This window comes from Peromyscus californicus, unplaced genomic scaffold (assembly GCF_007827085.1).
Source record: "Peromyscus californicus insignis strain IS unplaced genomic scaffold, ASM782708v3 Scaffold_6__1_contigs__length_162567912, whole genome shotgun sequence".
In the NCBI taxonomy this organism is placed as follows: Eukaryota; Metazoa; Chordata; class Mammalia; order Rodentia; family Cricetidae; genus Peromyscus; species Peromyscus californicus.
In genome coordinates, this window is record NW_026294584.1 from 149,248,619 (window position 1) to 149,271,845 (window position 23,227).

The following is a 23,227-nucleotide window of genomic DNA, read 5'->3' on the forward strand; positions in this document are numbered from 1 at the left end:
ATTTGAATGCATCATTTTGCAGTTTCAAGGTTAACTTTTTATTATAAACACCTGGCACACATCATCTCCTAGGCAGTCCTGAGTTACGCAGAGGAGAAATCAAACCTTGCTGAGGATTAGGAAGCACAAACCCTGGGCAATATGGACGCCGATGAGTTCTGACTCGCTTTTGTAGAAAAGGGGCCAAGAGTGAGGTGAAAGGAGGCTCGGCCTGGGAGGCTGAGTGCCAGGGAGAGACAATGTCTTAGGGACAGCATAAGCACTACTAATTAATTTTTCTTTGAGAATTTAATAATGAATATAATACATTTGGATCGTCATATCCACCCTTCGGGGTTCCCTCCAACTCTCCCAGGGTCCCCCTCCTCCTCCCTTGCATCTAACTTTCTTCTACCTTCTCTCCTCCTCCTCCTCGTTTTATATAACCATCTCACTGCAGCGTACAATCAGCACCGCCCATCCATGCATGGGTATGCGACTGTCCACTAGGGCACGGATAGCCTACCCGGGATCACACCTCTGAAGAAAGCTGTCTGCTCCTCCGTGGCAACCATTGACAGTCTGTAGCTCCTCTAACAGGAGTGAGCCATGGAGCCTTCCCTTATTCAGGCTAGAATGTTGGCAGGCCTGGTCTTGTGCAGATCTTGTATGGCAGAGCACAGTTTTTGAGAGTTCCTGGCTGTATACCTGGCATGCAGAAGAGAGTGTTCACAAGGACCTTCGAGGCTTTCTGTCTTTTCCCTTTCTGTTCCCTCTTCCTTGGTGTCCCCAGGGCCTCGGAGGAAGGGAATGTGATATAGATGGCCCATTTAGGATGAGCACTCTCCAGTCACTTACTCTGTGCACACTGACTAGTGGTGATTCTCTGTAGGAACTGCTATCAAAAAGAAGCTCTCTGATGAGCAGTGATCCCTGTGCTAATCAACTGAGCACTCGAGTGTCAAGCGTAAAGGCTTTGGGGGACAGGGGATTCCCTTCTGTGATTAGAGTTGGTGTGCCTTGCTTCAGTATGGAAGCCTTTTCACCGTCAACAAATCCCCAGAGAGTCTGACGAGATTCATGAACAGTTTGTGCAACTGCTCTGTGCTTCCCTTGACTTTGCTTCTTTGGAGAAGACTCATGTGACACTTGGACCAAAAGATCAAAGACCTAGAAACCAGAAACCAGGCGTGGCCACAGAACCACGTATAGACACCTTGGGGTGCTCTTTCATGGCTATGGGTTGGTTATTCAGCATTTTGCATTGATCACAGTGTAGAGAGGGGGTGTGTTTGATTTGTCAGTCCCATTTAAAAAGATTCATCCAATGCATTTTCATGTTCTTCTAGATGCCTCATTCATTGTACTGTTGTCTCCTCTGACTTATTTGTTGTAGGTCAGTCTGTGGTGGTGCCTGAGACTGGATTTCTAACAAGCTCCACTGGACCTCTTCCACATGGAATTAGTCCCACATTTCAAACCAAAGATAAAGTCTATTTTATCATTAACTCGTAATGAATTCTCTCCATCCAAAGCACCACAAGAACACTTAGTTCTCAAATACCTAAAATGCCCTGCACTCTGTGGTACAACAAGGCAGGAGACACTCTGTCCATCTGTGCCTCTGCCACCCACCAGGGTGACCTTAGGCAAAGCATGGCATCTCTCTGTTTCTGCCGCTTCTTGCAAAAGCATCATCCACAGTAGTTTTCATACCCTGCAAGTTCTTTCCAGAATGTCAAGAATGTTAATTCTCACTAAAGAACTGAGAATATACAAGCCTTTATGGCGACACTCACTAGGCTCTAGTGACAGATTTCTTTTTCCGGAAGCATGTGTTATGATATTCCATCATTAGCCCTAGTAGAAAAGCAACACAGTAACACTGTGCCTAACTAAACACAAAAATTGACCTTGGTCTGTCTTTTGCTCTTTCTCCTGTACAGCGATATTGCATGTGCCTCATTTAGATTGGGGTCTGGTCCCTGCCCTTCCACATGAGAAAAGCAGTCTCTGCAGGAGACAGAGTTACTTGCCTTTTTTGTCTGTGTTCTAGAACTGCATGAACTATTGAATGTGTGCACAGTGATTTGAATGGCAGCCACCCAAAGCGAACGAGATCATAATCTTTAAGACCCCAGGTCCTGAAGCAAAGGCACTTCAAATTTAGTATCTCGCGCTGTCACAAAACAAAATGTGCTTTAAATTTAGCTGTGTGGGATAAAGATATTTTTATCCTATTCTTTTCCTGAAAGGATTCAAATTTCTTTTACAATCAGAATGCCCTTTTGAGTTTCTGCATACGTAGGTGTTTGCTTTCGGATTTCGACAAGGCACATAATCTGAAGACTTTAGCAAGGCCAGGCATTATTTGTGAGCTCTACGTGGGGCTCAGTCTCCAGTTTAACTGTGACCACTTCTGTTCCCTCGTTTGTCATTGTGCTCGAGGCTTCAATTGGGTGGGTGACATTGACTGACAGAGTCTAGACAAAATAATTGATTCTACCTCCCATTCTTCCACGTAATGTGGAATAGACAGAGCCTTGAGATGAGCTGGGTTCCAAGAAGAGATTAATGTAGCACCAGTGAGTCATGTCCCGGTGCTGAAGAGGGCTGATGTTAGTTCTCTGCTCTGTGCCCTATGATAATACGGGCTTTGTGTTGGACCAACATTTGGACTCTATCTGGAAGGAGAAAATGACATAGATACCAATAGATTTTTAATGAAAATCATGGCATTCACACACACATGAATGTGTGTGTGTGTGTGTGTGTGTGTGTGTTATTGTGGGTGTGTGCAGGGGTAGATAGATGTGTGTATACAAATGTGCGAAAGCTGTATGCTGATGTGCCTTCTTTCATCATTTCCCACCGTATTGTTTCAAGACAGATTCTCTTACAGAAGCTCATCAATTAGGCTAGCTGGCCAGGGAGCTCCACAGATCCATTTGTCTCCATCCATTCCCTCTCCCGTTTCTGCAGGGCTTACAGAAGCATCCAAGGCCTGGCTTTGTGTGGATGATGGGACCCAAACTAAGATTTTCATGTTTGCAAGGCGGGAACTTAACAACTGAGCCATCTTCCCATCCCTTAAACTCATAGTACCCTTAGAGCAAAAACAGACTAATAGACATCAAAACTATCCTTTCCTTGATATTATGGCAGAAAGGTTTATTTATTAGTGGCATTGCCACAGATGACATGCTGCCCGAGACAGATATAACTTATACCTGTTTTTCCTAGTAAAGGAAATTTATTAATAATGATCTCTTTTGTACCCAAGTGCTTCAAGTTTGGATGGTAAATGTGATCCCCTTATGTATCAGCAAGTGTAAATCACAGTTTAACAATTCAATTTAAAAAGTGATGATAATTCAATGAACATAATAAGAGTTAATAAGCTTAACAATTTGATAATAAAAATCAATTATTTAATTATAATGACATCTTCTGTACATTTATTAAAGAAGTCAACTAAACATTTTCTAATTTCTGAAATGCAGATAACTTCTAAAACATTGGGTCAAAAAATAGGCATTTATTTCATCAAATGGTTTCTCATTCAAAGAGGGACCGTAAGGGATACTCTGAAGGTAAAACTTCTGGGTAGCACTGTGATTTCCTTGGTGGTGATAAGAAATTTATAAGCTTGCATTTTATAGCTATATATTTTTGTCTTGTAGACAAGGGTTGCCATCATGCTAAGTGAGTTTTGGAGTATTATGATTGACTTCTGTAGTGTTAATGGACCCAGCAACTATTTACCAGGAAGACAGTCAATTATAATGAGTGATATTAATTAATAGGATGTTCCATGGTGTGAGAGAGGATAGAAACTTTACTAGGGTAGAGGATTCCCTCTGCTAGTCATGATCAGCTTTTGTTTATTGTGTATACTGTGTTCTGCCTGCATGTATAGCTGTGCTCCAGAAGAGGGCACCAGATCTCACTATAGATGGTTGTGAGCCACCATGTGGTTGCTGGGAATTGAACTCAGGACCTCTGGAAGAGCAACCAGTGCTCTTCTGAGCCACCACTTCATACTATCAAGAAACATATTTATTGTAAAAATGTATTCTAACAAGTGATGATTGTGCCTTAATATAAATATTTCAAAGTATCTCAGGCCATAAAGTATATAAAAAATCATTTGAAATTTATTGCAAAACTGCTAGACAAGCTGGATGTGAGGCTGCAGGGCTATAGTTCTGGCACATGGAGGGCTCAGGCGGAAGGACCAGGAATTTGACCATAGCTGCAGGGCTATAGTTCTGGCACATGGAGGGCTCAGGCGGAAGGACCAGGAATTTGACCACAGCATGGGCTGCATAGGGAGGGCCTGTTCTGTGGAAGAAAAAGAAAAGAGGAACCATAAGACAACTGTACAGTGTAAGGTCATAATAAATAAGATGTAGAAGCATTCTCCCAAATGTTTGGTTGGCTAAATGCAATGGCATTTTAGGTGGCAACTAGAATTCACTTGTTATCTGGATCTTCAAGTGAGAAAAAGAAGTATTTGTGCTTATGCTTACACACCAAATGTCTGTTTGGGAGCAGTGCACACCTAGAGCACTAACTACTCACAGCAAAATTTCAGTGCTGGTAAAGCAACAGCCCAGAGCTGGAAAGAGGGCTCTGTGGTTAAGAGTCCTTATGTGGGTCCGGAAGAGGCCGCGTTACAGCGCCTTTAGCGGGGCAGCGCAGCGATGGCGATTTTTAGTGTGTACGTGGTTAACAAAGCCGGCGGCCTGATTTACCAGTGGGACAGCTACTCGCCACGGGCTGAGGCCGAGAAAACTTTCAGCTACCCTCTGGACCTGTTGCTGAAACTGCACGACGAGCGAGTGCTGGTCGCTTTCGGCCAGCGCGATGGCATCCGGGTGGGCCACGCAGTGCTGGCCATCAATGGCATGGATGTGAATGGCAAGTACACGGCCGACGGGAAAGAAGTGCTGGAGTATCTAGGTAACTCTGCAAATTACCCGGTGTCCATTAGATTCGGCCGGCCCCGCCTTACCTCTAACGAGAAGCTTATGCTGGCCTCCATGTTCCACTCGCTCTTTGCCATTGGTTCCCAGCTGTCTCCGGAACAGGGGAGTTCAGGCATTGAGATGCTGGAGACAGACACATTCAAACTGCACTGCTTCCAGACACTGACAGGGATCAAGTTTGTGGTCCTGGCAGATCCTAGGCAAGCTGGAATAGATTCTCTTCTTCGAAAAATTTATGAGATTTACTCAGACTTTGCCCTCAAGAATCCATTCTACTCCTTGGAAATGCCTATCAGATGTGAGCTGTTTGACCAGAACCTGAAGCTAGCTCTAGAGGTGGCAGAGAAGGCTGGCACTTTTGGACCTGGGTCATAGGCTGAACCTGGAATGAACCCCCTGAGACATGCTGCAGAGGGCTTTGCTGTTTCCACTCCAGTGAGGATCCCATTGCAGTATGCCTTGTTAGTATACTTGAAAATGGGAGAACATTGAGCCTGGAGATGGGGACGGATCCTGGGCTAGAATGCCATGTTCTCTGCTCTTCTGTATATATCACAGTCCTACTCTGTACAGATTTATTTATGGAGGAAGCTGGCATAGCAATGCTATAATAAACATTCCTTTGTTCTAGTAAAAAAAAAAAAAAAGAGTCCTTATGTGTCTTGCAGAAGACTTCAGTTCAGTTCTCATCACGCATGCCAGGCAGCCTCTAACTGTCTATAATTCCAGCTCCTGAGGATCTAACATCCTCTTCTGGCCTCCTGCCCACACATAGGAACTTGTGCACACATGGCATACACTCACACAGATACACACACACCTATACATACAAATAAATAAAAATGAAACACATCTGTTTAAAGATGGTATGATGCACAACTTCACTTTAGTCTCGAGTCTGCTACTCAAGACTTTTGTTATTCTTAGAGGCTATTTTGCTCTGTGTGGAAACTTGGGGCATGGGACAGAGATGGGGAGAGAGGAGATTGAAGTGACTTCAGGGTTTGAAAACATGAGAAGAAGTTGTGATTGGTGTGACTGGCATTGAATAACACCATAGTGAAATATCCAAATAGTGACCAATTTTACAATTGTATTTATTAGGGCCTAATGTCAATTAGAGAGCAAATATATGGTGTATTTTTTTAAGTCAGTGATGCTTTTTGAGATTTTTTTTATTTTTATGTGTTCTAGTGTTTGCACTAGCACTTGCTTAAGTGTGGGTGTGTACTATGTGTGTGCCTGGTGCTCTTGGAGGCCTCAGAGCCCGTGGTATTAGAGTTATGGACATTTGTAAGTGGCCACATGGGTGCTAGGAACTGGATCCTGTCCTCTGCAAGAGAAGTAGGTGCTCTTAATCGCTGGGTCGTCTCTCCAGCCTGATGGTAGAAAATTTTAACCCTACTTTCCCCTCCTCTTAGAAAGACATTTAAACAAAGAGGAGGTTGTAACCATGGGCATCCTAAGCCTGTCTGCTCCTGGCTGGATGAAGATAGCTGACCTTGGCCATTGGCATCAGCAAAAGGGCTACTGCAAGATGCCTTAGTCTCTGTTCTAGTTTCCTTCCTGTTGCTGTGACAAACATCATGACCGAAAGTGACTCGGGGTGTGTGTGTGTGGGGGGGTATCTGGCTTCTACTTCCAGGTCACAGTCCATAATTGAGGGAAGTCAGGGCAGGAACTTGAAGCAGGAACCACAGAGGAACATTGCTTGCTGGCTCTTTCTGGCTCACACTCAGCTTTTTAAGAGTGTAGCCCCTGGTAAGTCAACCTCTGCTCCAGCAGAAGGCCACATACCCAAGAATATGTGGGCAGCGCAAGGTGAACTTGATGAGTGAAAAAGAAAAAAAGGATGTAAAGTTTGGTGAGTAGAGAAGCGGGGTGGGAATCTAGGAAGAGTTGGAGAAACGTGATCAAAATGAATTTTATAAATTCTCAAAAAACTACTTTTAAAAAAGAAGCAGCAGCCAGGACACAGGCAACACAGCAGGAGGACCGTTGTGTGTGGACGTAGCCATGGGCCTCCACAGGCAGATGTGGAAGCTGTTTTAGTCTGAAACTCCTAAGGAAAGGTGGGGGCACAAACACAGAAGGAAACAGAGCCAGCAGAACTGGGGACACTAAAACTCACCCAAATTGGGAATAACTGAAGGTGTCACCTCTGTTCCCGACTCCCGCCGCACACTTTGTTCTTCATTAGAACTTCGCACAGCTCATGTACCTCTGATGAACCTCAGTGGGAACTGTCGCATGGCTGCTGAATCAATCAAGATTCCCACTGTTTGCAAAGCCAGTGCTGTCCTTCCGGGTGTCAAATGAGCATTTACGAACACCTCTGAGTTGTTGGAAAGTCTTCTCCATCTGCTCATGCTTTATTCATCACTGCGGGTGTCCCACAAGGAGAACTGATTTCAGTTAAAGCATCAAGAGAAAGCCAGCACACAGCCCTCACCTACACCAAGTAAAATCCATCTCTGGAGGAAGAGGATAGGGCCGTGTTACAGAGGGCACGTTTATGAATTTGGTAGGCTGCTTTAGAAAACACACAGATGAGACAGCTTTAACAACAGGGATGGATTTTCACAGGTCTAGAGGCCACAAATCAAGATCAAGATTTCATCGGGGTTGGTCCATCTTTGGCTCCCAGATGATCATCTTCACTCTGCACACATGCTTAGTCTTTCGTTTGTTTATTAAATCCTTAGGTTGTCTTGGTGGTCTTACGAAGACACCAGTCATAATAAATTAGGTCCTACAAAGATGACCCCTTTTTATCTTAATTACCTCTTTGAAGATTTTGTCTCTAAATACAGCCACATTCTTAGGTACTTAAGGTTAGGACTTTACTATGTGAACTTGGGGAAGGCAGAAGCAAAACATCATAATGGGTTAGAAATACTGCTTCAGAGGCTTTCTGGGCCACTGTAAGGCACTGCATACCTGTTGGTAATGAAAATCATCATAATTTTTCTGATAACATGATTTGTCTCGACTACAGTCTCTATTAAGAAGTCTAGAGCCCCGACTTATTGTAAGGAATATAGGATGTTAGAAACAGTTTGTTAATGGCCAAAGAGGTGCTTTTAACTGATAGTTATATAAATTTACCTGAGTAACTAAACAGTTCCAAGCCTTCTTTTTCTGTTGTTTTTATTTTTAAAAGTTATTTTTCTTTTAAGCTTGTGTATATGTGTCTTTCTATGTGTAGGTATGTGCCCATGTGAGTGCAGTATCTGTGGAGTCCAGAAGGGGGTGTTGGATCTTCTGGAACTGGAGTCACAGACAGTTGTGAGTTACTTTGGGCAGTGGGAGGAACTGAACTCAAGTCCTCTGAAAGAACAAAAAGTACTCTGAACTGCTGAGCCATCTCTCTGGCTTAAGCCAACACTGATTTTTCTTATCTGAGCACTAGGGATAATATTTCATGGGTTACTTTATAGATCACTGCAATCACATCAGAAGAGACTAACACAGTGACTGACAGCAGCACTCAGGTAATATTAGCAGGATTCCAGATTGTTCTGTGCATCTGTATTAGTTGTCTATTGCTGCTATAACAAGATCCAAGATCTACTGACTTGGATCTACTGCTATGGAGGTGAATATTCTGATACATGTTCCGTGAGCTAGCATAAGAGTTGTCAAGGCTATGTTCCTTTCTGGAAGATCAAGGAGGCAATATATTTCTTTTTCCTCTATTGCTTCTTCCTAGTTCCTAGTTCCTAGTTCCCTTGTTTTATCCTTGTAGCCAACAGTTTTGTTCAAGCTCTCATTTCTCCAACTCTGCTTGGTCCTTGTGACATCTCCAACTATGTAACATCATCTCTTTCTTTTTTAAAGGATCTGTGTGGTTTGACTTACTTTGACAATGCATGACAGTTTTCCCCTCTGGAGATCTTCAACCTAATTATATCTGCAACCCCCCTTTCTGTGCAGGTGCCACAGGCCCAGGTTCACTGCAGTGGTGGCCACTATTCTGTCTGCTGCAGTGGGGGCCACTATTCTGTCCACTGAAGTGGGGGCCACTATTCTGTCCGCTGCAGTGGGGGCCACTGTTCTGTCCGCTGCAGTGGGGGCCACTGTTCTGTCCGCTGCAGTGGGGGCCACTATTCTGTCCGCTGCAGTGGGGGCCACTATTCTGTCCGCTGCAGTGGGGGCCACTATTCTGTCCACTGCAGTGGGGGCCACTGTTCTGTCTGCTGCAGTGGGGGCCACTGTTCTGTCCGCTGCAGTGGGGGCCACTATTCTGTCTGCTGCAGTGGGGGCCACTGTTCTGTCCACTGCAGTGGGGGCCACTATTCTGTCTGCTGCAGTGGGGGCCACTGTTCTGTCCACTGCAGTGGGGGCCACTGTTCTGTCTGCTGCAGTGGGGGCCACTGTTCTGTCCACTGCAGTGGGGGCCACTATTCTGTCTGCTGCAGTAGGGGCAACTGTTCTGTCCGCTGCAGTGGGGGCCACTATTCTGTCCGCTGCAGTGGGGGCCACTGTTCTGTCTGCTGCAGTGGGGGCCACTGTTCTGTCCGCTGCAGTGGGGGCCACTGTTCTGTCTGCTGCAGTGGGGGCCACTGTTCTGTCTGCTACAGTGGGGGCCACTGTTCTGTCCGCTGCCGTGTCCTTGGACACTGTTCTGTCCGCTGCAGTGGGGGCCACTATTCTGTCTGCTGCAGTGGGGGCCACTGTTCTGTCCACTGCGGTGGGGTCCACTATTCTGTCCGCTGCAGTATCCTTGGACACATGCTCTCTGAACCAGCTCTTTAACAATAACATGGCTGTACTGCTGCCACTGTCCTTTCAGACAGAGGTTTACTGTGAAAACTGAATTAATTATTCTCTAGTTGAGACTAGCAGTGCTGTGATTAATGGAAGTCTCTTATCATTACCCAATAACTAAATGAGAAATTAAACCTAATCACCCGAGCCATTAGTAGACACTTTATTGATGGCGAATGTCTTTCATTTGTCCTCTTGTGCCCGACTTCAGCTGTTCCTTTGACTTCTCTGAGAGCTCTCCCTTACCTTCTAAGTTCAAGTCTAGATTCTTATTTTATCAGTGTCCTCCTATGACAATACCATCTAACAAACTAAAACACTTTATTTTTTAACTGTCCTACAAACAAAACCTCAAACCTGGACGTCGTCTGTGGCTTTTAACTACTAAACCCTACCCTGAGCTTGCTGCTGTGTTCTAAGGGTTCGGAAACCCTCCGTTGATCTAACTAGTTCTAAGATGGACTGATGACAGATCTGGGCGTGTGTGAGGCTTACAATGTAAGAGTGCATGACATACAACATGAAAACATGGCTTCAGAATCGACTTCACAACCAAGATCCCGAGGCTCACCGGTTGGTCTGTTATTTCACCGGCTGGGTGACTTCGGGAGAATTTCGCTTCCCTCGAAGCCTTGTCCTCACCTTTGATTGTTATCACATGATATCAAACTTACAGACCCGATTTGTCAATTAAATGAAATGTGATAAGAAACACATTTCACGCACATGTAGCATTAGTATTTATTAGCTTCCATAACTATATTTTGTCTTCAATTTTCTGAGTGTCTGATATGAAGGAAAAGGGAAAGGAACACAAGTTAGATTTATAATAATGGGTTTTTCCTTTCTCACTTTTTATTTTATTTTATGTGTATGGGTGTTTTGCCTGCATGTGGTCTGTGCATTTCCTTATACCAAACAGATCTCAGCTTTTCTGTCAGTTCTCCATCTTTATGGCACACTGAAAGACAGCTATGTTGCTTTTGAATTTGTCCTTTAACAATGCAGAGTCTGAAAAAAAAAACAATCAGCAGATTGGGAAGGAAGGGCATGGATGTGTTTCCTAGGGTTTTGAGTGGAAACATTTCTGTGGCGCTACAGGGTCTACCCAAGGACAGATGACAATGTGTTCAGTGTGAGGTCTAATTGGTTCATTTGTTACTCTAGAAGAAAGCTGTTTTAGAATGCATTGGGAAAGACAGAAGAGCTGATGAAGGTGGGGACAAGAACACAGAACGAGGGAAAGCATATTGCAAACATCAGTTTGTTACAGTTGCTTTTCTTATAGAAATCTGAACAGGGCGACGTCCTTGTAACGCTGACTCAGGTAGGCTTGGAGACTTAACATCTGCTGTTCTGAGCCTCCTGTCCTCAGGGGACACTGCCTTTGTATTTCAGTTTGCTGATGTGACAGTGTGAACAGCTCCACCTTAGTTTGGTCTGGCCTGCTGGGCCCTAGCATAGACACGAGCACAAAATAATACCCCTTCCCCACAACACTCTGTAACAGTGTCAAAAAGGATTTTAAAAATCCTTGTTGTGGACTATGCATTCACTTTAAGACATGATAAAATGCAGTAAAGTGGCCATTATCCTGGGCAGAGGCGTTCATTATGGAGTCACGGTGTTTCTTCACAGCTCTGAAATTGGGTCATGTGAGTCACGGCCTCAATAGGGTTATACCAAGAACACGCATGTGGCAGGCTGAGCTACAGGACAGCACAGCTGTGATTTAGAGATAACCTGAGTGTATTCTCCAAGGATCCATATGCCTCAAGCTTGGTCCTCAGTATGATAACTGTTGTACTAACAGCAGTGGTCTAATGCAAGTCATAGACACCACCCTTAGAAGATGTTAAAACTGGTCTCGCTGGGCGGTGGTGGCGCACGTCTTTAATCCCAGCACTCGGGAGGCAGAGCCAGGCGGATCTCTGTGAGTTCGAGGCCAGCCTGGGCTACCAAGTGAGTTCCAGGAGAGACACAAAGCTACACAGAGAAACCCTGTCTCGAAAAACCAAAAAAAAAAAACAACAAAAAAAACTGGTCTCATGGAGTGAGCTAGTTCTCACAAAATCTAGTTGATCTAAAAAGAGCAAGCCACACCCTTGGATCTGTCTTGGTCCTCATCGTTTCCTTTTTTTTTTTTTTGGTTTTTCGAGACAGGGTTTCTCTGTGTAGTTTTGGTGCCTATCCTGGAACTTGCTCTGTAGACCAGGCTGGCCTTGGACTCACAGAGATATGCCTGGCTCTGCCTTCCAAGTGCTGGGATTAAAGACGTGGGTCACCACCACCTGGCCGTTTCTCTTTCATACAGTCCCACGGTGATGCCATCCGGTATGATGCAGTCAATACAGTAGGTGCCATGTTCTTAATCTCCAGAACTGTGAATTAAGTGATTCATTTGTCTTAATAAATTATTCCACCTTAAATTATTCACTATAACATGAAGTTTTATATTAAGACGAGCAGATGGAAAGAGCTTAAACACGACAAACTACTTATTTCAAAGTTGTGACTGATGCAGAACCCTGTAATATTAGTTGTGTCCAAATTCAACTACATTAAAGTCACTTTCAGGTAAGGAAAGACCACAGATCAATTTTTTAATGTCATATTTTATAAGTCTTAACTGTGGTCTTCTTTTGGGTCCTGTAGGTACAAATCACTGGCTTTACTAACTGAAGATTTTTTAAGCTATGGTTTTGGCTATGTGTGGTCAAAGCCAGACTCAGGGAACTAAGCCAAACCTTGCTTGGGAGAGAGTCAGCACAGAGACATCGGTCTACAGGTGCCGCTGTCATCCTGGGCAGAGGTCACACTCTAGCCCTTTAAACTGGACCCTCGGAAGGTTGTAGCTCTAATTTTAGTACATTGTCCCATTTCTTCACTAGCCCTTGGAAACAACCGCAGTTTTTACCCACAGTCTGATCTTATACCTAGGTAGCAGACACCTCACATTTACAATACGTGCCTTGATTTCTTTATTATAGTTATTTTGTTCCTAAGCTGCCGATCATCCTTGAAGTATATTTATACTGCAGGTAAGGGGGCTAGTAACAAAAACATACAGCTATAACTCTGAGTTTTCAAAGGTTTATTTGATTTTATTTAAAAATAAAGTAGTATGTTTATGAATGTTTTGTCTATAAACCACATATTGACTGGTGCCTGAAGAGACAGAAGAGGGTATCAGGTCCCCTGGTACATATAGGTAGTAGCCCTCATGTGGGTGCTGGGAACTGAACTCAGGTCCTCTGTAAGAACATCAACTGCTCTTACCCACTGCGCCATGTCTCCAGCCCCTGGAACTCTGACACATCCATATTAAAACAGTCGAGTGTGAGGGCTCAGGACCATAGCTGCAAAACTCAAGCAGGACTTGACTTGTCATGAAGCAGCCAGTTCTTGGGTTCCCAGCACCAACAGAAAGCACAAATGGACACCTAGTAAGACAGAGAATAGTTGGTACAACCTGAAAAAATCCGAGAGAACAAAGAAGGGAATGAGTGGAAGTCAAGGGAAAGGTGACTGAGAAGATGACACCTTGAGTCTTCAAACTTGTAATACAAAGTAGCATGCACTTTGAATATCATCTACGCCATTTTCTGATCCCAGTGTTCTCTGGGTGCAGCTTCTTGGGCAAGCACCGTAGCCAGTCCCCATGCCATGTGGTAAAAGATAACCACACTGTGACATCATTTCCTTTCATTAGTTTTCTCTTCTGTGTATTGTTTTTACCTGAGATTTGCAGTGCTAATTTGTATCCTATTCATCTTTTAAATACACCTCCTAAATGTTTTCCTGGGCATTTTCATGCATTTTCATCTTTCTTTGCACAGGGGCCATGCCCATCTTCCTATGTCTTTTTACTTGAGTGTGTGTGTTTGTGAACTGGGCACTTGTTCGTGTTTAAAAAGTTTCCCAATCATGTCGCAGTGTCTGTATCAACTTTATTTACTTAGATGTACACTTTTAAACAAACCATTGTTTTTAAACACAGAAATTTACTTGTTTTTTGATACTATGAGGAGTAGTAGTTGATATCCTTAGTTTTTATTGTTTACTCCACTTTTGTTATTTTCTTAAAATGCTTTTCTAGAAATGGAGTTGAAGGGACAGCTCTGTTGTAAGTGCTTACCTTGCAAGAACAAGGGTCTGAGTTTGATCCTACAACTCACACTTTAAAAAGTCAGACGTGGTGGTGCATTGTAATCCCAGCACTGAGGAGGCAGAGATAAATTCACTGGCCAGAAAGCCTGCATGTGCCCCAAAATAGCTGGGTCATGTGCACGTGAATACATAAGCACCCACATGTACATTTGAAAATGTATTTATCACACACACACACACACACACACACACACACACACCAGAAAACCCACTATAGTCTAAAGAAGTGATTCCCAACCTTCCTAATGCTGGGATCCTTTAATACTAGTTCCTCAAGTTATGATGACCCCCAACCATAAAATTATTTTTGTTGCTTTTTCATAGCTGTAATTTTGCTACTATTATGAATCATAATGTAAATATTTGTGTTTCTTGCAGGTACTTCAGTTGACCCTCCTAGGGGTCGCGACCCACAGGTTGAGAATTGCTGCTCTATAGTATCACGGGGGTCGGGGGTGGGAAGAAGAAGAAAGCCTGCACAATTTAGCGATCACTCTCCTCCCCTCATGGCTCACAAACTCTTCAGAAAGTAGACATTTGATATGTGTGCCCTGTTCTCTCACTCTGGTGCTGCAGCCCAAGTGGCCATCATTTGGTGTTCACTATTATCTCGTGTGTGTGTGTGGGGGGGGGTTGTTACAACTCTCATTTCTGGGCTTCAAGCCCACATCTTCTGGTTCAGTAGTTCTGGAATGAGTCCAGGGTTTAAATCTTAAACAAGCTCCCCAGATAACTCTTTGACAGTGGCCCAGGGGCCCAATATGGAGAAACATTGCCGCAGAGAATAGAGGAATCAGTTATGTCACGACAGACTGTTAAAGTCCCCCACCCCTAAGCAGGGTAGAAATGGGACACTATATTTTGACATTTTATTATTAGTGTGCTGCCAGAAAGATTTGACCAAGACAGTCCCAAGACAAAGAACTACTTACTGATGGATTTATGGCTTTTCTCCATACTTTACCCTTGACCTTTTAGCAAGGACATGATTTGCTTCGTGGAGGAAACATCTGGAAGGCTGACAGAATTCAGTATGCTTGTGGGCCATTGCCCTGTAGTTACAGCTAGGAGGAGTAATCCATGCTGTTTTAATTGTTCATGATATTGCTGGTCAAAATCCAGTCGATCGTCAGCATGAGGCAGACCAGCATAATGTCTGTTCCCCACTTGCAGCTGTGAGTTTAATGGATTGCTTTCAGTCAGGATGGTTGATAAAGACAGGATGTTGACTCACTGAATTTATTTCATCTGGGAAGACCACTAAAGCATTGCATCTTTACTTTGATATTTGGGCATTGCCTGAGAAACCGGGATAGTGTCTCCTTGCCCTGTTCCCACCTGTCCTTTGTATGAGGTTTTTATTTTATTTTTAAGTACTCTGTCTGTGTGTGTGTGTGTGTGTGTGTGTGTGTGTGTGTGTGTGTGTGTGTGTGTGCAGCCTAGTGAGTCCATTTAGCGTTGCTTCTATGTATATATATTTAGTGCTGACCACTTGGGGTTGGATGACTAATTAGGAGATTCAACCATGGATAAACTGGCTCTCCCTCTCTCAGCAGCCATTGGTGGCCTGTAGCTCTTCATCTGGGGCAGGATGTCCCCCAAGTTGTAAGACTTCTCCCACCCATGTTTGGATGTCAACCAGTGTTGTCACCATGCGGGTCTTGTTTAGAAAGCAACACTGTTGAGATTTCATGGGTGCAGCGTCACTGTCACGACTGGATGACAAGTCTTACATGCACCCTGGTGCCATGACTCTTACGTCTTCTGTCTCCTCTTCTGGGATTTTTCCTGGCCTTGAGTCTTAAATGAAATATGTAAAAGCAGTTTGGTATGTCAGTTCTTCAAGAGTATAATGAGGCCACCAGGAGACCTATATTCAGAAGGCAGGGGTGGTGGCTCCTATCTGTAACCAAAGCGCCTGAGAGGCTGGCTGAGGTAAAAAGGCTGCTGCAAGTCCAGGACAATCCTGGGATGAAAAAGGAATTGTAAGTGCAAGGATACCTGATACTAGACGCAGTATAAATAAACAATTTTGGAGACTATAAATCCTTAATCGAGTGGCTCTGTCTGCTCAGTGTCAACATTATGGAGAGAGTGCGCACAAGAGAGATCTTCCAGTAGGACAGGAAGAAAGATTCAGAGGCAAGGGAACTTGCCAACAGCTCACTCCTGTAAAAATTAAGGTTTTCCCAGAAACACACTACTCCCTGCAGGGGCATTACCCTGGAGAGCTAAAAACTTCCCATTGGATGTTACCTCTTAAAGGGCTACCATCTCTCAGCATCGCCACAGTGGGACTCAAGCCCCACTCAAACTGTATCCAAACCATGTCAGAGAGTCTTTGAAGAGAAGATGTGGAGTCCCTTAGAGATAGACTTACACACAGTTGTGAGCTGCTCATCATGGGTGCTGAGAATTGAACATGGATCCTCTGTAAGAGCATCAAGCACTCCTAAACCTTGAGACATCTCTTTATTTTCTCTTCCTTGTTTTTAAAATTTAATTTCTTCTTTAATTAGTTATAATTTTTGTGTCCTGACACGTTTCTCCTCCCTCCTCTCCTCCAGTCCCTCCCTGTCACATCCCCTCTCTGCATCTGTTTCCATCAGTTGCTGAGTGAAGCCTCTCTGATGACAGTTGGGCTAGGCACCAATCCATGAGTACAGCAGAATATCGTTAGGAATCATTTCATTGACTTTTTTTTTTTTTTGCCAGTTGTGTTTAGTTCTATCCTAGGTCTCTGGGCTATTCCACCTCCTCTGGGTCTTGCCCTCAGGGGTGAGCTCTCTCACATGGTATGGGTCTCAAGCTGAACTAGTCATTGGTTGGCCACTCCCACAAGTTCTGCACCACCTTTACTCCAGCACATCCCATAGGCAGGATAGATTGTAGGTCAAAGGTTTTGTGGCTGGATTGGTGTTCCAACTCCTCCACTGGAAGTCTTGCCTGGTCACAGGAGGCGACTGGTTAAGGTTCCATATACTCCATTGCTAGGAGTCTTAGCTAGGATCATACCCATAGGTTCCTGGGAGTATCCATTTCACTAGGTTTCTAGCTCATCCCAGAGATGACCCCCATTCCAATTGTCTCTCCCAGTACTCTCCCTCGCCTCCCCCACCTTATCCCCCCTGTTCCTATCCCCAACCCCCCATGCATATCCTCCCTGTCCACCCATGATGTCTATTCTATTTCCCCTTCACAGTGAGATTGATGCACTGCCCAACCCCCACAGCCCTCCTTGTTACTTATCTTTGTTGTGGGATGGTCTGTATGTCAAGTGTGTTGCTGATTGGTCAATAAATAAATCACTGATTGGCCAGTGGCTAGGCAGGAAGTATAGGTGGAATTAACAGAGAGGAGAAAAGAAAGAACAGGAAGGCAGAGAGAGACTCTGCCAGCCCCCACCAGGACAAGCAGCATGTGAAGATGCCAGTAAGCCACGAGCCATGTGGCAAGGTATAGATTTATAGAAATGGATTAATTTAATCTGTAAGAAAAGTTAGCAAGAAGCCTGCCATGGCCATACAGTTTGTAACCAATATAAGTCTCTGTGTTTACTTGGTCGGGTCTGAGTGACTGTGGGACTGGCAGGTGAGAGAGATTTGTCCTGACTGTGGGCCAGGCAGGAAAAATCTAGCTACATATCTTCACTGAGTCTGTGGATTGTAGCATGGTTATCCTTTACTTTATGGCTAATATCCACTTATATGAGGACATACCATATTTGCATATTTGTCTTTCTGAGTCTAGGTTACTTCACTCAGGATAATCTTTTCTAGTTCCATCCATTTGCCTGAAAATTTCATTGATTTTAGCAGCTAAGTAGTACTCCACTGTGTAAATGTATCACATTTTCTTTATCCATCCTTCAGTTGAGAAACATCTAGATTATTTCCAGTTTCTGGCTATTATGAAGAAAGCTACTATAAACATAGTTGAGCAAGTGTCCTTGTGGTATCCTGGGACATCCTTTAGGCATATGCCCATAAGTGATACAGCTGAGTTTTGAGGTAGATAGATTCCCAATTTTCTGAGAAACTGCCATATTGATTTCCATAGTGTCTGTACAAGTTTGCACTCCCACCAGCAGTGGAGGGGTGTTCCCCTTGCTTCACATCCTCTCCAGCATGAGCTGTCACTTGTGTTTTTGATCTTAGCCATTCTGACAGGTGTAAGATGGACTCTCAGAGTTGTTTTGATTTGCATTTCCCTGGTGGCTAATGATGTCAAATATTTCTTTAAGTGCTTCTCAGACATTTGAGATTCCTCTCTTGAGAATTTTCTGTTTAGTTCTGTACCTCATTTTTTTAATTGGATTATTTGGTTTGTTGATGTCTAGTTTCTTGAATTCTTTATATATTTTGGATATCAGCCCTCTGTCAGATGTGGGATTGGTGAAGAACTTTTCCCATTCTGTAGGCTGCCTTTTGTTACTTTTGATGGTATCCTTTGCCTTACAGAAGCTTCTCAGTTTCATAAGGTCCCATTTATTAATTGTCGATCTTGGGGACTGTGTTACTGGTGTTATATTCAGGAAGTTGTCTCTTGTGTCAATGTGTTCAAGGCTATTTCCCACTTTCTCTTCTATCAGATTCAGTGTATCTGGTTTTATGTTGAGGTCTTTTGTAGATGTAACCAACCGTCTTATTAAACAAGAAACACAGAACCAATGCAAAGATGAAAGCCAAGAGATCAGACCTAAGAGCCTCACCCGCGTGCTACAGCTAGCCTCTTCAGTCAAGAGACCTCTCCGAAAGAGACCTACTTCCTGTCTGTTTGTCTTTATATAGACTTTCTGTTCTGCCTTCTCATTGGTTGTAAAACCAACCACATGACCTCCTCGTCACTGCCTGTCTGTATAGACCTCCAGGTCTTCTATGGTTGGTATTGAGATTAAAGGCGTGTGTCTCCAATGCTGGCTGTATCCTTGAACACACAGAGATCTACCTAGCTCTGCCTACCAAGTGCTGGGATTAAAGGCGTGCACCACCAACGCCCAGCTTTTGCTATGGCTCTAATAGCTCTGACCCCCCGGCAACTTTATTTATTAACATACAATTAAAATCACATTTCAGTACAAATAAAATACCACCATAGTCTTTGATCCACTTGACCTTGAGTTTCGTGTGGTATGATAGATATGGATCTATATTCATTTTTCTATGTGCTGACATCCAGTTAGACCAGCGCCATTTGTTGAAGATGTTTTCTTTCTTCCATCATGTAATTTTGGCTTCTTTGTCAAAAATCAAGTGTCCATAGGTGTGTGGATTCATATCTGATTCTTCTATTAAATTCGATTGATCCACCTGTCTGTTTTTACATCAACACGCTGGTTTTATTACTATAGCTCTGTAGTACAACTGGAACTCAGGAAGTTCTTTTATTGTTCAGGATTGTTTTAGCTATTCTGGGTTTTTTGTTTTTCCATATAAAGTTGAGTATCATTCTTTCAAGGTTTGTATAGAATTGTGTTGGAATTTTGATGGGGATTGCATTGAATCTGTAGATTGCTTTTGGTAAGATAGTCATTTTTACTATGTTAATCCTACCGATCCATGAACATGGGAGATCCTTCCATCTTCTGATATCTTCTCCAACTTCTTTCTTCAAAGATTAAATTCTTGTCATACCTGTCTTTCACTTGCTTGGTTAGATTTAGTTACACCAAGATATTTTATATTATCTGTGGCTATTGTGAAGGGTGTCGTTTCCCTGATTTCTTTCTCAGCCCATTTATCATTTCTACATAGAAAGGCTACTGATTTTTTTTAAGTTAATTTTGTATTTACTCACTTTGATGAAGGAGCATATCAGCTGTAGAAATTTCCTGATAGAATTTTTGGGGTCATTATGTATACTATCATTTCATCTGCAAATAGCAAAAGTTTGACTTTTTCCTTTCCAATTTGTATCCCCTTGACCCCCTTTCATTGTCTTATTGCTCTAGCTAAAACTTCAAGTACTATATTGAATAGATATGGAAAGAGTGGACAACCTTATCTTGCCCCTAATTTTAGTGGAATTGCTTTGAATTTCTCTTCATTTAATTTGATGTTGGCTATTGACTTGCTGTATATTGCCTTTATTATATTTAGGTATGCCCCTTGTATCCCTGACCACTCGAAGACTTTTATCAAGAAGGGGTATTGGATTTTGTCAAAGGCTTTTTCAGCATCTAATGAGATGATCATGTGGTTTTTTCTTTCAGTTTGTTTATGTGGTGGGTTACATTGACAGATTTTCATATATTGAAGCATCCCTCCATCTCTGGGATGAAGCCAACTTGATCATGGTGAACGACCTTTTTGACATATTCTTCGATTCAGTTTGCCAGTATTTTATTGAGTATTTTTGCATCAATGTTCATGAGGGGGATTGGTCTGTAATTATCTTTCTTTATTGAGTTTTTGTGTAGTTTAGTTATCAGGGTGACTGTGGCCTCTTAAAATGAATTTGGCAATGTTCCTTCTGTTTCTATTTTGTGGAATGATTTGAGTAGAATTGATATTAGCTCTTCTTTGAAAGTCTGGTAGGAATCTGTGCTAAAACTATTTGACTCTGGCCTTTTTTTCTTTGGGAGACTTTTAAAACATAATTTTTATTGATTCTTTGGAAATTTCACATCATGCACCTCAGTCCCGCTCACCTCACAGGTTCTCCACATTGGTCCTTTACCCCTGCAGCACACCCCCAAAAGAACCCTTCCCCCAAATTAATAAAAAACTAAACAAAACAAACAAAACACCTCACTCATTCATCTTTCCAGCACCTCTTCATTCATGTTAGTGGCCTCAGGAGCTGTGATGTGTCACGCGTTGTACCCTTTTGTCCAATCAGCTCCACCTGCAAGATGTTCATTGGTCTGGTTTAAGGCCTCTGGCACAACATCATCACTGGACCCTCACCAAAACTCCTCTCTGATACCCTGCTGTTCCCATGAATCATGAGACTCTGCAGTTATTGTTCTGCCGGACCAATTCCTTCACATACTCCAGCAGGTCATAGATGCGGTAGATGTTAGTTAGGGTGAGCCAACCGATGGCCCAGGATGTGGGTCTAGGTGGTAGCCAAGCTGGTTGGTTGGGCCACCGGGACCATCTCCTTAGTCGAGGGACAGGGCCAACTCTCCTAGACCCACACCAGCTCTCCTACCCATGGTGAGGGGTGGAGCATCTCTCTGGAGTTAGTGAGGGGCTGGGGGTTGGGGTGGGAGGTGGGGGATGGTGGTGGTGGTGCAGATGTGGGTGGGTGGGGGGACAGCTCTGCTTGGAAGACTTTTAATGAAATGACTGCTTCTATTTCCTTAGGGGTATAGGTTTATTTAAATTTTGTCTGACCTTGACTTAACTTTTGTAAGTGGTATCTATCCAGAAATGTATCCATTTCTTTTAGATTTTCCAATTTTGTGCAGTACAGGTTTTTGAAGTATGGTCCAGTGATTTTGGGGGTTTTCCTCAGTGTCTGCTGTTATGCCCCCTTTTTTAGTTTTGATTTTGTTAATTTGGATATTCTCTCTCTGCCTTTTAGTTAATTTGGATAAGGATTTGTCTATTTGGTTGATTTTCTCAAAGAACTGACTCTTTGTTTCATTGACTGTATTTTTTCTTTGTTTCTATTTTATTGATTTCAGTCCTCAGTTTGATTATTTTCTGACATTTATACCTCTTGGGTATGTTTGCTTCTTCTTGTTCTAGAGCTTTCAGGTGTTCTGTTAAGTTGCTAGTATGAGATCTCTCTGATTTCTTTATGAAGGCACTTAGTGTTATAAACTTTCCTCTTAGCACCACTTTCATTGTGTCCCATATGTTTGAGTATATTGTGCATTCATTTTCATTGAATTCTAGAAGTCTTTAATTTCTTTCTTTATTTCTCCTTATTCTAGTGGTAATTCAGGAGTATTGTTCAGTTTGTAGGCTTTCTGTAGTTTTTGAAATCCAGCTTTAATCCATAGTGGTCTGGTAAGACACAGGGGGTTATTTTAATTTTCTTTTGTCTGTTGAGACTTCCTTTGTGACCTCATCTGTGGTCAATTTTGGAGAGAGTTCCATGAGATGTTGAGGAAAAGGTATGTTCTTTTATGTTTAGGTGAAATGTTCTGTAGACATCTGTTAGGTCCATTTGGGTCATAACATCTTTTAGTGCCATTATTTCTGTTTAGTTTCTGTCTGGACAACCTATCCCTTGGTAAGAGTTGGGTGTTTGTTGACTCCCACTATTAACATGTGGGGTTTGATGTGTGATTTAAGTTTTAGTAATGTTTCTTTTACAAATGGGGGTGCCCTTGCATTTGGACATGGAATTTCAGAATTGAGATGTCATCTTGATGGATTTTTCCTTTGATGAGTATGAGGTGTCCTTCTCCATCTCTTTTGATTAATTTTGGTTGGAAGTCTATTTTGTTAGATACGCCTTTAATCCCAGCACTCGGGAGGCAGAGCCAGGCGGATCTCTGTGAGTTCGAGGCCAGCCTGGGCTACCGAGTGAGTTCCAGGAGAGGCGCAAAGCTACACAGAGAAACCCTGTCTCGAAAAACCAAAAAAAAAAAAAAAAAAAAAAAATGGCTACACCAGCTTGCTTCTTGGGTTCATTTTCTTGGAAAATCTTTTTTCCAACCTTTTACTCTGAGGTAATATCTATCTTTGATGGTGAGGTATATTTCTTGTATGCAGCGGAATGATGGATCCTGTTTTTATTTCCATTCTGTTAGCCTGTGTCTTTTTATTGGGGAATTGAGTCCATTGAGAGGCTTTAATGATGAGTGGTTATTAATTCCTGTTACTTTGATGTTGGTGGTGGCAGTGGTAGTGGTAGTGGTAGTGGTTAGTGGTAGTATGTGTGTGTTTCCCTTCTTTTGGTTTTGTAGGTGTGAAATTATTGATTTTCTATGTTTTCTTGGGTGTAGTTAACCACCTTGAGTTTGAGTTTTCCTTCTAGTATCTTCTTTAGGGATGGATTTGTGGATAGATATTGTTTAAATTTGGTTTTGTCATGTTGTATCTTATTTTTTCCATCTGTAGTGACTGAAAGTTTTTCTGGGTATAGTAGTTTGGGCTGGCATCTGTGGTCTCAGAGTCTGCAAGACATCTATCCAGGTCCTTCTGACTTTTAGAGCCTCTGTTGTGAAGCTGGGTGTAATTCTAATAGGTCTGCCTTTATATATGTTACTTGGCCTTTTTCCATTACAACTTTTAATATTCTTTCTTTGTTCTGTACATTTAGTGTTTTGATTATTATGTGGCAGGGAGACTTCCTTTTCTGGTTCAATCTATTTAGTGTTATGGAAGCTTCTTGTCTGTTTATAGGTATCTCTTTCT

The 23,227-nt window shown here is 42.9% G+C and overlaps 1 protein-coding gene across 1 annotated transcript; it reads left to right on the top strand.

The window, feature by feature from the left end:
• Positions 1-4,644: 4,644 nt before the first annotated feature.
• Positions 4,645-5,602, top strand: LOC128098711 (trafficking protein particle complex subunit 4). The gene has a single exon (XM_052720084.1). The coding sequence runs from the start codon at positions 4,686-4,688 to the stop codon at positions 5,343-5,345; it is 660 nt and encodes a 219-aa protein (XP_052576044.1). The 5' UTR covers positions 4,645-4,685; the 3' UTR covers positions 5,346-5,602.
• The last annotated feature ends 17,625 nt before the right edge of the window (positions 5,603-23,227 follow it).